Here is a 13,699-nt window from a genome sequence, read left to right as displayed (position 1 = left end):
ATTGGTTGATCTTTTTTTCTTCGGTACTGAAATCAAATTACAAATAATTCAAGATTTCCAAATAAGACTTCGGGATATTAGTTCAGTGTTGGTCTATATAGTTCAGGCAACGGGCGCCAGAATGGTGTTCTGTGATCTCGCATATCCTGACAAGAAATTGAATAATGAACACGTATCACAAAAGTTGACAATGTTATAAAATAATGATATCCCCGTAAAAGCCAATAAAGCTGTTTAACCCGTGGACTCCGCTACATCTATCAGCGTTTCCCAATACTAAATCTCGGGAGTATGACTATGGTATTATTATGCATAATTTAGATAGACAATATTAATAATTTGGTAAATACAAAAAAGAAGAAATATTTGGAAAATTAATGCCGATCGATCCGCCTATTTTGGTGGACACCTCTTCCACAGCGCTGCGTGGCTGTCGCCTATAGTGAGGGGATCATAATTGCATTAAGTATCGCTCGCGACTTTCTTTCTTGAAGTTAATCAACGAGAGCATCGAACATTGATATCCACAGTCAGACAAATGGCCCGATGTTTGTCACAGGGGGAATCTAGGACATTTGATTGCATTTGGAGATCTTGATAAAATACCGCGCCAATTCGCAGATCCTCGTTTGTTGGTGCTTGGTAAATATCCTAACAGTTTTCATTTCTTCTTGTTGTTTCCTACATCTGCGACAAAAACGTTGTTTTTAAAAGTATTTCACCATTTAGTGTTGGATTGAAGCTCTTTTGAATTGTTATATTTATATATATATATATATGGAACTTCAGAGTTTATGACAAAGAATGTGAGTATAAAACTTTGCTGTTTCACTCCGGATTTTTTAAAATGCACGCGCAATGACGAGGAGAAGTATATTACACTGTACAATGTTAGTTATACCCTTTATGTTATATATGTACTTTGCCATTATATTTGACCTTATTACAAATGTTCCGGATCACGAAGAAAATGGTATCACCGGAGATAGTTTTCCCACTTTGAAAGCAAATTTTTCAAACTTTGAAAGAGCTGGTTCTGTTGACTTTCTTGTAAATAATTCAACCACATATTATTGTAAGGAATATGAATCTAAGTGCCAAAACAACATTAAATTTAACTGTCAAAATATCAAACAAATCAAACTGTTGGAAAAGATTGGACATGGAGTTACGAAACAAGCGTTTCTTGGACTTTACAAAGGCGAGGAAGTGGTGGTTAAAATGGTGACGCGACACCAGAAAGAGGCTCGGGAGTGTTTGAATGGGTTACTCGGTAGTGATTCCTCTGATGTAGTAAAACGCTCGAAGTGTTTTGTGTTTCCAACGATGAAACTAATGAAGGAAATTCTAATGCTACACCAGCTTAAACACGAAGGTTTCTTACGACTGTTAGGATTCTGTGCTCGTAGCGAGGAATCCGACAGTACGGACTTGTCAGAACATGGCGTGATCGCGGTCTACGAGAGGGGCACCATTCTCTCAGTGGGAAAATTAAAAAGCCTTTCGACGGAGAATAAAGTTCGCCAGTCTCTTCATCTCGTTTCATTTTTTCAATATTTAGCCACCTCCCCTCTCGGGTCACTGAGAGTGAGAGACTTTAAAATGGAACATTTCTTGATGGTAAACAGTACAATAAAGATGATTGACTTAGATGACGTAGATAATATAGAACCCTCCTGTGATGCGTACTCTATCGAGAGCAACACACAGAAACCCCCCTGCTCCTACAACTTGAAGTGCGAAATGGGACTGTGTAACGGGCATAATGCAAAGCGAAATATAGAAAAAGCAAACGAATTATTCTTCACGAATCTATTAACACCCGATGCCTTTCCTGGCGAGTGTTTTAAAATGTTACAACACATTCATCACAGTCTGAGAGAATTGTCAGTGAATTATGGCGATTTACAGAGATCGTTGAAGGAGCTATTGGACTCTGTCATTTATCTGCATTAACGCTTGCTTCAGAAAGCCGCTTTTATGGAGTTTACTCCATTATTTATTCCATGTATAGCCCTGTTGGTTAGGGTTCATTTTTTGTAGGCTTTTAAAAGCAGATCCACGATCGGCACGCATGCAGCGTCTACATGTACATCTGAAATTAAAACTGTTTTAATGATTTCAGCATCAGGAATATGTTGAACAACTTTTTTCTATTACAATTTATTTGTTATAATATTTTTGAAAAGAAATGCATGATTGAAAACATTTTGTAGAATGTGACACTAAGTACTAAGTTGTATCTAGCACAACCCTTTAAAAAATTAATCTTTCTTCTTTTAAATGTACCTTGATAAATTGTATAATTAACACGATGAACATAAAATCTTACATAAGTATTTGCGATGAATTTTTTAAAAACTTTATATATGATATTTAAAATGTGATGCATGTACATGCAATGAAAATATATTAATAAATTGGATACAATGCATATATATGTGTTGATCGGAGGAACAACTGCTGTACACGACTACATCATAAATACATGTATATTCAAGGCTTTCTTAATCATCAATCTCTTTCGTTCGTTCGCCATTCAATGTTGTGTTCATTGACTTTGACAGAATTCCACGGAACTCCGTGCAAATAGTCCAGCCTATTGCGCACCATGACGCCAGAGGGCGCCGATTTCAGGAGCTGTCCCGCCTCGTGGTGGATGGACTGGAGTCGTCTGCTGATGTCGTAGATGGCCTGTTGGTTTTTGTTCAGATGGCGCTGTTCGTTGACGTTCTTCTCCAAGATGTCCTTGATCGCCTGCTCTTCCTGTTTGAGGATGGACAGTGTACTCCCAATCTGTAGCCGCCTCTCCTCAAACACGCGGTGAAGATTCTGAACCTGTCCCGGAACCTCCGCTATTTTCGTAGGTTGAGGGAGTGTATGAAACAGGCCGTACTCTTTTTTGTTTCTTTGTGGTTCAGGGGGTGTTTTTGGTCGTTTTGGTTTGGTTTCTTCTTTTATGACCGGTTTCTTAACTGGTTGTAAGATTGGTTCGGGAGTAGGGGGGCCGCATACTCTGATGATGTAATCACTAAGTGTCCTCTCGTCTGTGAGAATGTATTTACTGAGTATCCGAAGGTCGGTACACAATATCTTGTCTGCAATCCAACCATCTAATGAATCTTTGAGAATGTGCAGAAACTTGGCCAAAGTTCGAATTCCACGGCGACGAAGAATGTCAATTACAAGAGTGACTTGGACATCTGAGGAAACCTATTGGGGACAATCACGAAATATCTTCTCATTATCACTGATAGCTGGCCTTTTTGCATGCTAAGATAGATTATCAATGCCAATATTTATCGAGCATTGGGACAAATCGTTGCCCAACCCCGCAATAACTTTATGAAAAACGATAATTGGAAATCATTGATTTAGGAATATTTTTGTTAGCACGCATTACACCTTAAATCGCCAATGGTCATGAAGTATATTTCCTTACAAAACTTTGGTTCATTATACAGTTATATATTCAAATTTTGATTTAAATTAATGAACATTTTAATTCTGTAGTACATGTTCTTGATTAAATTTTAATTAAACCCTTTGTTAATGTACCTTGTTTAGCCTCTCTGTGGTGCTGTTCGTAATGACGAACCTTTGTCGGAGCTTGTCGACGACGTCCGGCGAGAGAACAAGATGGCGCCGGAGAAATCCCTCGTGTTTGTCCAGAACAGCGTGAATGATACGGTTTTCCAGAGACATGGTTTCACACTCTGGACCCAGAGGCTGCCAGCTCGCGCGGAATCCCCCGATGATGATGAAAAATTACTGGATGTTTCGAGACCGACAGAGGCTTAAAGTTAATTCAAAACACGACCATTTACTTTTCAGACCAGTTTATGAAAGCGATATACCTGTAACAGCTATAAATATTGGTATATGATGTTTGTATATACATGTCAAGATACTGAAATAATTGTTGTTTGATAATGAAAAAAATTCTCAACCAAAAGCACTCTTTGACAAGCGGTCGTACAAGCAAATACACACTTCCGGTGCGTCGAGAAACCATATAGATCTAAAACCCATGTTGACACCTTTTGTAGACTTTGTTTGGGTAGACTAAAGTTTAAATCACATACGACTGCTTTCATTTACAGGCACGTAGCATCAGGGGGGGGGGGGGGCCCACTTTTTCTCGCAGCAACAATTTTTTTAAAATTTACATATAAAAAAAATGAATTATAATGGAGTTGGCCCCCCCACTTTTTTGGAAGTAAGTAAAAAATTGAGATGAAGTTAAGGAAATGGTTTCACACCATTAAAGGTGTCAAATTGAAGTTACCTCCCCCCCCCCCCCCCCCCCCCCACGGATTAGGAATTTCATGATTTGCAGGGGGAAAAAATTTGGTAGGGATGATTTTTTTTTTTTGGAAGTAAAGTATACCCCCCCCTCCCCCCCCCCCACGGATTAGGATTTTGAAGATTTTGGAAACTTTTTTTTTTTGATTGTCAAGATTTTTTGGATGGGTCTGCCCCCCCCCCCCCCCATTTCAAAAACGATGCTACGTGCCTGATTTATAAAAGTGAACCATCAGGGGATTCCACTGTGTGCCCGTGGAAAAGTTGTCAACATTAACTAATTCATCAGAAATTTAAACGACATTGCAGATCATTACTTTCGATCAAAGAAGACTAAGACAAGCACCAGATGTATATTTTATATATTAAAAAGTATAAACCCTCTATATGTATTATTTAGTATGGGGACTGTTTTATTATTTTAAGAAAATCTCAAAATGTCGTTCAGGTGCCTATGGACTAAGAGTGAGTATTTCTATGTCGGATATAAGATTATATATAGGTGTCATAGAGAGCAAAATGGGGAATTATTGAAACCCAATTACAACTTTCACATATTGAGTGTTATTAGTGCAGCTGTCTGGCCACAACTGGAGTTAACGTTAACTAGGATATATTAAGTTATCAAGTTAAATGAACGCTTACAACTGCATTTTTTCGTTGTAGATATGATTATGCGTTGTATTATTAGTTTCATGCGGTTATGAAGGTGGCCACAATGCAGAAAAAATACATAACCCGCGTTTGCGGGTTGAGTAATTTTCCTGCAATGATCGCTACTTTCATAATCCGCATGGCATGAATCTACCAAAGAAAGCATTTTATTGTTTATATTTACATCTGTTTTAACAAATTAAAACATAAATCGCAAAAAGTAAGAGAGATTAACTTTATTAATGTCATTGTACATCAGTATGTTGGACAAAAAAAATACATTTAATACGTGCAAACAAACCTTGCATTCATTTACAAAATGTGTACATGTGTTGAAGCATGGTAAAAAAAAAATTAAACTGAAGATTGTTCATTCGGCCTTATGTATATGTACATCTATTTGTATTAAAAAAAACCAACAACAACAACAAAAGAAAAAAACCACAAAAAAAAAAAATAAAAAAAAATAGAAGCTGTCTTTACATTTGGTAAATAGAAGTAGAGAAAACTCAATGAATTTATGGAGTAAAAACTGAAGTATACTAATTAATGAATATAGAAGCGGGTGTTTCAGAACAATGAGAATGAACTACAAGATGGCTTTTGTGTTGAGAAAGGAAAAGACATTTCCAAAAATCGATACTTTTTAACTTGAAGTTTATGCAAAATAACTGAAATTTCAAAAGATTTTCAAGCTTCAAGCAAAGAACGTAAATTTTTTCAACAGACCAAGCTGGACATCTAGAGCAATTCCCGCAGGTATTAGTCAGTGATATCTGCGAAAGGCCATGCATGGGTGCGACTGATCTCCTAGGTACTTACTTTTTACTTTAATTTATTTTTCCAATTAATATAGGAGGCTGGGTTATCAACAAATTACACATCAGATCTGCCGTTAAACTAATATAAGATTTTTTGTCATAAATTCTATTTAGAAGGGAAAAACCCCTGTGTTAATTTAATTGCTTGAACATTTAAGAATTTTTTTCCCCTTATTATCTGTTACACCGACCTCTTTGTTTCGGTGAGTTTTTTATGGTCTAAATTCGTTCATGACCATTTATACAACCTCTTTATGCAAGCTCTTGTAGACTGAAGAAAGTAATTAAAAATGAAAGTACTGGAATTGCTGATTGAAGCTGATTTTAAATGAATCAATTTTAGATGTGCTACGTAACATACAAATACAATTGAAATTTTAGAAATTTATTTTCTTTGTCTGCAACAAGTTGTTTTTTTGAAAATGGACATAATTAAATCAAATTTTCCCAGAGATCATCATTTTCATTAATCTTCATGCGTGCCCACACATGGCAAAATTTTAACATATCGGATCGAAATTTGTGTAAAAACCCCATTCAAGAAATTGTTTTATACTCCTCCATTTTTCTCTTTATTAGTATTTCATTTAGATTTTATATCAATTGAAAAAAATGTATATTTCTAAACGTTTGTCCTAATTATAATAAATTCAGTGAGATGAAATTTAATTGAAGTATTGACTCAATATATACTTATTTTCATAGATAACGTCAGGTATTATATGAAAATATTCTATGTATTTTTTTATGTGTTTACACCTACAATTTTTTATATCTCAGTTATTATGTGTTTTTTTTGTTTATTTAAAAAAAACCTATTATCTGTGAATTTTTTTTTATCTATCTTCATTATCGTTTCAGTTTTCCATGCCTTTTGGGTAATTATGCCTTCCCGCGTCACACTTCCGGCCAGTAATGGCTGACAGAATGGGTCAACTAGCCATGGTATTCGTGTTTTCGGCGCTTATATTCTTAACATGGAGAGATTTAAGTCATACTGAACAAACTAACATAGAAAAGGACATCAAGGCACCTAAACTGTCCAAATTCGCTGGACCGACCCTCAAATTTATGTTTTGGTAAGGATAGTAATGTTCACGAAACTTCTACAGTGTATAGTTAGACATTAGAAAGCCAATATAGTGTATAGGAAGAAGTGAAAATAAAAACTCCCATCTTGTTTTATTAATGATAAGATAAGGTACTGCTGTTATTCTACTCTTTACGAGTTTTATACCTACTCTTCACATACAGTAAATGTAGGCAGATGTTACTGTTTTTGACCTTTGTACAACAAAAAAGCCAAAATATTGATTTTTGTTCAAAAGGTGAATTCCACATAACACATACTTTCAACTAACTTAACATGAATTAACTTTAAAATTTCACTGTTTGTTGATTGATCTGTAATTTTAAGAATTTACCTTTTATGACAGCAGTATTTTTTATGTTGAAGTAGTGAGCATTGCAGAACCATAATCTGCTAGCAGTTAATGCAATTATTTTCTGCAGTGATTGCTACAAATACATCTGTAGCCCATATGAAGCACCAAAGAAATCTGTTTTCATAAAATATTTATCTCTCTTTCTTTGAGTCTTTCTTCAGTATATTATAATTACTTTATCTAAACTATATTATAAGATATTGAGATTTTATCAATGCTAGTAAAAGCCTGGCAGTATTATACCTATTACACGTCACAGTTGCACAGAAATAACGGCTAACTTCCCATCAGGGATGGGGTAATGGTAATTTGTAATGGTAATTGAGTGTAATTAATTACAAATTTTGATGTAATTGAAAGTAATGTGTAATTGGCCAAATTTTCAATTACATGTAATGGTAATTTAATTAATTACTTTCAAAAAAGGCATGTAATTCCAATTACTTTTCAATTACTTTCAATTACACACTGATGTTCATATAAATATGAAGCTGTCCACTACCCATTGTTCCCCACACTATCAATGGTACACGGTCAAGTTAGGAAGAGTAGTTAAACTATTATTATATATATCATACTAAATATTTTTCCAAATTAATTTTTTCAGTGATTCAATATTTAATTAACAGTTTCCCAAATTTAATTAAGTACATGTATTTGATGATTTGTTTGATCTCTTTTTTCTTAAAAAAATACTTATTTTCCTTCTTATTAGAAAAATTAGTGTGTCAATTATCATCGAGTTAGATTGAAACATCACTGTTTAATTTACTAACAAAATCAGTGTTATATAAACTATCAAGTCATGCAGCCTAAAATACATAGAGCTAAATTGCATGGCTTCAAATGGGTTTTAAGTTTAAGATGCCAAACATGTCCACAGGGTGTGTTCCCTGCTTGCAAACATTTGATAATTAGGTAGAGAACAATAGGTGTGAATTGTGTTTTGATAACAATTATAGTATGCCCTCTGCGTGAGATTAACCTGTACTTTGGCATTGTATTTATAAAGAAAACAAAATAGTCTATAAAAATGCAAAAGAGAAAGTTTTCATTTAATAGTTTTGCATGCAGGAAATACTTGAGTTGACATGATAGGTGTAGGTTAGGGGATATGACTTTTAAATGTTTATTGAATATTAAGGTGGTATGAGACACCTCCATATTGTGACTACCGGTACCTGCGTTTTGAACTAAACAATAAAACCAAATTTATATTTTTTCTTTCTAAAAATTGTTTTTTTTTTATCAAAGTAGTAAGCAAATTCTCAAACAGTGAAAGTATTTTGATTATGACAAAATTTTATTCACATTTTAGACATACCTCCTTAAATGTTTATGTATTGTAGATAAATCATAGTTTTATTAAATTTTTATGAATTTCAAAATGTAATTTGTAATTTAATTAATTACATTTGCAAAGTAATTGTAATTTAATTAATTACATTTGAAAACTCTAGTAATGGTAATGGTAATTTAATTGAAGAATTTTAGGAAGTAATTGTAATTTAATTAATTACTTTCCATTGTAATTGACCCCATCCCTGCTTCCCATATATTGAAGGTCTGTCACAACCCCCCCCCCCCCCCCCATTCATACCTCATACTGACTTGGCTTTGTCAGTGACTATATGAATAAGATCTAATTACAATGTATGTAGAAAGAATGGATAATACTCAATAGATCCATGCAACCACATAATGAGAAAGATTGAATATAAATGTTTTAAAATTTTTTCTTTACAGCTTCTCCTGAGGGTACAGGAAGGTCTTTGACCAATATGCCCAGCTTCTCCACGAGCGATTCCCAGCGCTTGACATCCAGGGTGACAATTATCCCCCACCCTCGGGTCGCGCTGCTGTTGCTCAATTCCTTAGCATCTTTAAACTTTTTGTCATTGTTATGATCGTCAGTGGTCAAAACCCATTTCCTCATTTAAATATGGAGACACCCAGTTTATTCAATTGGGCCACAGAAAATAAGGTACTTAATAAATATTACATTCATATCAAAATTTACAACAAGAGTGTTAAATCTTTGGAATTTATATATACAGCTTACTCCACTTATATTGAACTCGCTTATTTTGAAATTCCGCTTATTTTGAAATAAAAATAAATCCCCAGATTTTACCTCTCATATTCTTTGCATTGATTTCACGGATATAATGAAATCGGTTATTTTGAAATATCGCTTATATTGAAGCCACTGATCGGTCCCCAAAGGTGATAATTAGTTGTTTTTATAACGGTTATATTGAAGTTCTCCCTGGCGGCTGTCGTCACGGTTGGTGACAGTAATTATGCCAGACTGACCGGTTGATATACAAAGGTGTGAATTGATAAGTTTCTCTTCATATGTGTTTTTATACTTTTATTAAAAAGTAAAATTTATTTACTGTTTAATTTTTTTGTTTTTACGAATACGGATGTATTGAGGCTAGACGTAATATGGATACCCCACGGAAAAGAAATACCTTATATCCGGACGCTCAATACAAACTAGTTATGTCTATTGATGAAAGAACAAAGCCTCAATTCGAAATAGCTAGTAAGGTTTTTGAGATTATCGCGTGTACACTTACGATGATATACAAGCAGCGTTCAGCAACATTTGAAGCGTTTGAGTGTGGTGATTTTTCTCTAACGTTTTTCTAAAACGTAAAAGAATACGATCCGAGATTATGATGAGGTTTAATATAGTAACAAAACGAAACTTACAAAACTTTCGGATATAATTTTAATCAAACTTCCAAGGACTAATGTTCCATGTAATCCGTTTATTGTAATAAATAAATGATGATCTAATAATTTGTTCGGGTTTGGTTTTCTATGCTTACATCGGGATTGAACTTTCCAAAATGGCGGCTTCACGTCAGTCAATTTCGCTTATATTGAAATACGGATATATTGAAATAATTTGCATGGTCCCCTGAATTTCAATATATCCGGAGTAGGCTGTATATGTTAATTTTCTGATGATAAATATTTTGGTTTTTTTTTTCCGCAATCACTTTCACATTGCAAAAAATACAATATACTGAATTATATCCTGTTTTGTGTGCTATTAGAGACTTTTTGATTCCTTAAAATGACTAAAATCAAAATTATGGTAGATATTGGCAACTTCATTTCATTTGAAGGACAACTTTGTACTGTACCTATTAAAATTTATCTAATTCTTCTTTGCAGATTTATGCATGTCTCATGGTGTTTTTCATCAGTAATGCCATTGAAGGGCAAATGATTTCAACTGGTGCCTTTGAGGTCACTTTTAATGGTAATGACTCCAAACAGTTGTACATTTCTATATTATACTGGTATTCGTAATTATATAATGATATATATCAATGATGAATATTAAATAGTACATGTAATTTAAAGCTGTTCCTATGTTTGCTCAGTTTAAATGTAAAAATTTTCTTGTAGATGTTCCTGTGTGGTCAAAATTAGAAACGGGGAGAATACCTCAACCGAATGAGATGTTTCAGATCATTGAAAACCACATGCGTTTATACACAAATCCTGGGCAATAAAAGTCTACAGACATGCTAGGTAAACTATCATTTGTGGACTTTATTTTTATATTTATAAACAGTTATTTGAAATAACACTATTATCCCTCTTCAAGAAGAGTCAATGAGTTATCTATAATCTATAAGTTATTCATTTCTTTAACTCAAGTTTCCCAAATGTCATGAATCTTCTTATACTTTCAATTAAGGTTTTTGATAGCATCATTTATTTCTGAATGATCAGATGCAGAATAATTTCATTAGGAAAGTGATGAATTGTTTTATAACCATGTAGATTTATTAATGATGATTAATGTATTACTCTTAAGTTAATTCTGACCTTTAAATCTCGGTTATACTGTACATTTGAGCATTTTTGTTCATCTAGTGCAAGTTGGAAATGTATATCTGTTCTGTTTATCTTTAAAGACTTTTGCAGTGTATTGGAGAACTTCAATATGGCAACAACCAATACAATTAGAATTAATATTTAAATACAAATTAAATTGGATTTTACTTTTGTTTTTCAGTCCTCAAGTAACAACATTGCCTGATTCACTAACAGTAGTAGAAGAGCAGAAACTGAACTAATGAAGACCTTCATTACAAACAGCATTGCTGTCAATGAAGTGTTGGATGACCAATCAGAGGCCGCCTTCTATAAGTGTTAACCAATCAGTAGTGATGTCTTATCTGATGACTTTCATGTCTTATACAACAATGTAGTACATGTATGTGTGATAAAGACTCTTTGAACTATTGAAAGACTGAAGAAAACTTTCAGAGAGAGAGAGAGAGAGAGAGAGAGAGAGAGAGAGAGAGAGAGAGAGAGAGAGAGAGATTGTGTATGATTAATATAATTATAGAAATCATGTAGAATAGAGACAAAGTGAGTTTTGAATGGAAATTTGGTAAAATGTAAGTTGTGAAATTTTATTGTGACGTGTTGGTGTGAAGAGATGATGAATATAAATGCAGTAAATAATGTGTCTTTCTAATCAATCTTTTAGAAATATTCATTTTAATGAACAAAGATCAAATAAATAATTTTGGAAAATTATTGGACAAGACACATTATTCTGAATTTCTTACTTGTGTTGTTATGTAGGTCTTTCATCAGTGTTTCTGTAACCAGTTCATTTTGTAATGATTTCATTCTTAGACCATTTGAGCAAATAGAGAGGGACATCTAGGTCTTGACTTAGATTAGATTGACTCACTTCTCGTATAACTACACATATAATTTAGAAATTATTTTAAGAGAACCCAATGGTTTAATTGACAATTATTTTATTCTTATTTCCATTATTTTCTGTCCAACATGAATGCAATGCAACTTGGAGAAAATAGTGTAATCTTGATTCTTTTAATAATTACATATATCTGCATGTATTGAATTCTGAAATTATAAGAGATAAAAACCTTTGCTATTAAAGGTGCATAACAATAATGGTAATAAGGCTATTGAAACAATAATTTTACATTTATGCCAGATTTTAGAATGTAATGCATGTAAGAGGTTGTATTGATGACTATCTGATATACCATATTAACATACATGTATGGCGAATATTCCGTAAAATCAGAATAATTTACAGACTGTCTGTGTAATGTCAAGTTTTATCCAACCCTGGCACCTTTTGATTCTTTAGGATTTGTGATAACCAGAAAACTCTGCATTCTTTGAAATAAATGTGATTTTGTTTTTATATGTGTTCTGTCATTTTTAAATTCATTAAGTTATTTATTTAATTGCATATTGTTTGATAACGCAATAGTTGAGTAAAAAGGCTAAAAATAAGAAACCGAGAAAACAAACTTTACACCTTCCATGTACATGTATCTGTTTTGTTTTGTCGTGTGATAATTCTTGTAACTGGTACTACCAATACCATATTTAAGATTGGGAAATTGCATAGCTCATGTTGATGCAATATCTAAACTGTTTTACTGAAAATATAAGAAGATTTATTTGGTAAAGTTACAGTTGTGAGACGTCACTGACCAAATGAGTCAACAACATCTTGTTTTGAATATGGGATTTTGATGTCGGTCGTCAGATTAGAATCTATTTGAATAAATCATAAAATTCTAAATATAATATAGATTTATGTAATCCATATCAAACTACGACCACAGAACCTCAAATTGAGGATACGCATAGAATGGCTATTGGTTACTATGGTAAGGAAACGCACTGTACGGGGAAATTTATGCATAAGTGATGTATATTCATTGCTTTCCTGAAAATTCATCACAGAAGGACACAAAGTCCGGGATGAATGGTCATGACATCTCGACATGATGGCTGTGTGTAGAAAGGCCACAATCCCACGCCGACGGCGGGTCTTTCCCATGGAGTCCTCTTGTTACCCGGAAATACGCACATACATGTAAAGTTAGTTAAACTTGATCCTCTTGTTTTAAGATTTGATGCTTTCGTAAGGAAGATCCAGGGTGCCATACTGATTAGTTATAATGTCGACTCGACAGAGTTTCGAAAGAGATAAAAAGGAACTCTATTTTACTGGAGACACACCCCCTCCCTCGAATTTAGAATGATAATAACAGAAATGTAGCAAATTCCTGAAAGTAATTGAAGGGGGGGGGGGGTCAGAACAGTTAGGACCTCTCGACCTTTGGAGAGAGAGAGAGAGAGAGAGAGAGAGAGAGAGAGAGAGAGAGAGAGAGAGAGAGAGAGAGGATGGTAATTGGTAATTAATTTCCTGAGACATGAAATATTTCCTGTAAGCAGGGGGATAAATATAAGAAATGTTGACCCAGATCATCAATAATTATTGACAGTATTTCTTTGTACTAAACTGAATAAAAAGATTACAAAATGCTCTTTAATGTTATAATACAAAGCAAATAAGTGTTATTAGTGTCGTTAACTTAGTATTGTTTGTTCGACTTTTGACTGATTTTACATGAGCGTTAATTATATTATCTATAATAT

The 13,699-nt window shown here is 33.7% G+C and overlaps 3 protein-coding genes across 3 annotated transcripts; 2 read left to right on the top strand and 1 right to left on the bottom strand.

The window, feature by feature from the left end:
• The first annotated feature begins 568 nt into the window (after nt 1-568).
• Nucleotides 569-1,972, top strand: LOC128181260 (extracellular tyrosine-protein kinase PKDCC-like). Its single transcript, XM_052849596.1, has one exon. The coding sequence runs from the start codon at nt 859-861 to the stop codon at nt 1,954-1,956; it is 1,098 nt and encodes a 365-aa protein (XP_052705556.1). The 5' UTR covers nt 569-858; the 3' UTR covers nt 1,957-1,972.
• Nucleotides 1,973-2,507: 535 nt separating this feature from the next.
• Nucleotides 2,508-3,970, bottom strand: LOC128181261 (uncharacterized). The gene is made up of 2 exons (XM_052849597.1): nt 3,559-3,970; nt 2,508-3,213 (listed from the first exon to the last, which is right to left on the bottom strand). The coding sequence occupies exons 1-2, from the start codon at nt 3,703-3,705 to the stop codon at nt 2,515-2,517; spliced, it is 846 nt and encodes a 281-aa protein (XP_052705557.1). The 5' UTR covers nt 3,706-3,970; the 3' UTR covers nt 2,508-2,514.
• Nucleotides 3,971-6,654: 2,684 nt separating this feature from the next.
• LOC128181834 (thioredoxin reductase-like selenoprotein T1b) lies at nt 6,655-12,449 on the top strand. The gene is made up of 5 exons (XM_052850375.1): nt 6,655-6,859; nt 8,972-9,209; nt 10,418-10,505; nt 10,655-10,780; nt 11,271-12,449. The coding sequence occupies exons 1-4, from the start codon at nt 6,696-6,698 to the stop codon at nt 10,759-10,761; spliced, it is 597 nt and encodes a 198-aa protein (XP_052706335.1). The 5' UTR covers nt 6,655-6,695; the 3' UTR covers nt 10,762-10,780; nt 11,271-12,449.
• The last annotated feature ends 1,250 nt before the right edge of the window (nt 12,450-13,699 follow it).

This window comes from Crassostrea angulata, chromosome 4 (genome assembly GCF_025612915.1).
Source record: "Crassostrea angulata isolate pt1a10 chromosome 4, ASM2561291v2, whole genome shotgun sequence".
Lineage (NCBI taxonomy): Eukaryota > Metazoa > Mollusca > Bivalvia > Ostreida > Ostreidae > Magallana > Magallana angulata.
This window is presented reverse-complemented; position numbering and strand designations above follow the sequence as displayed.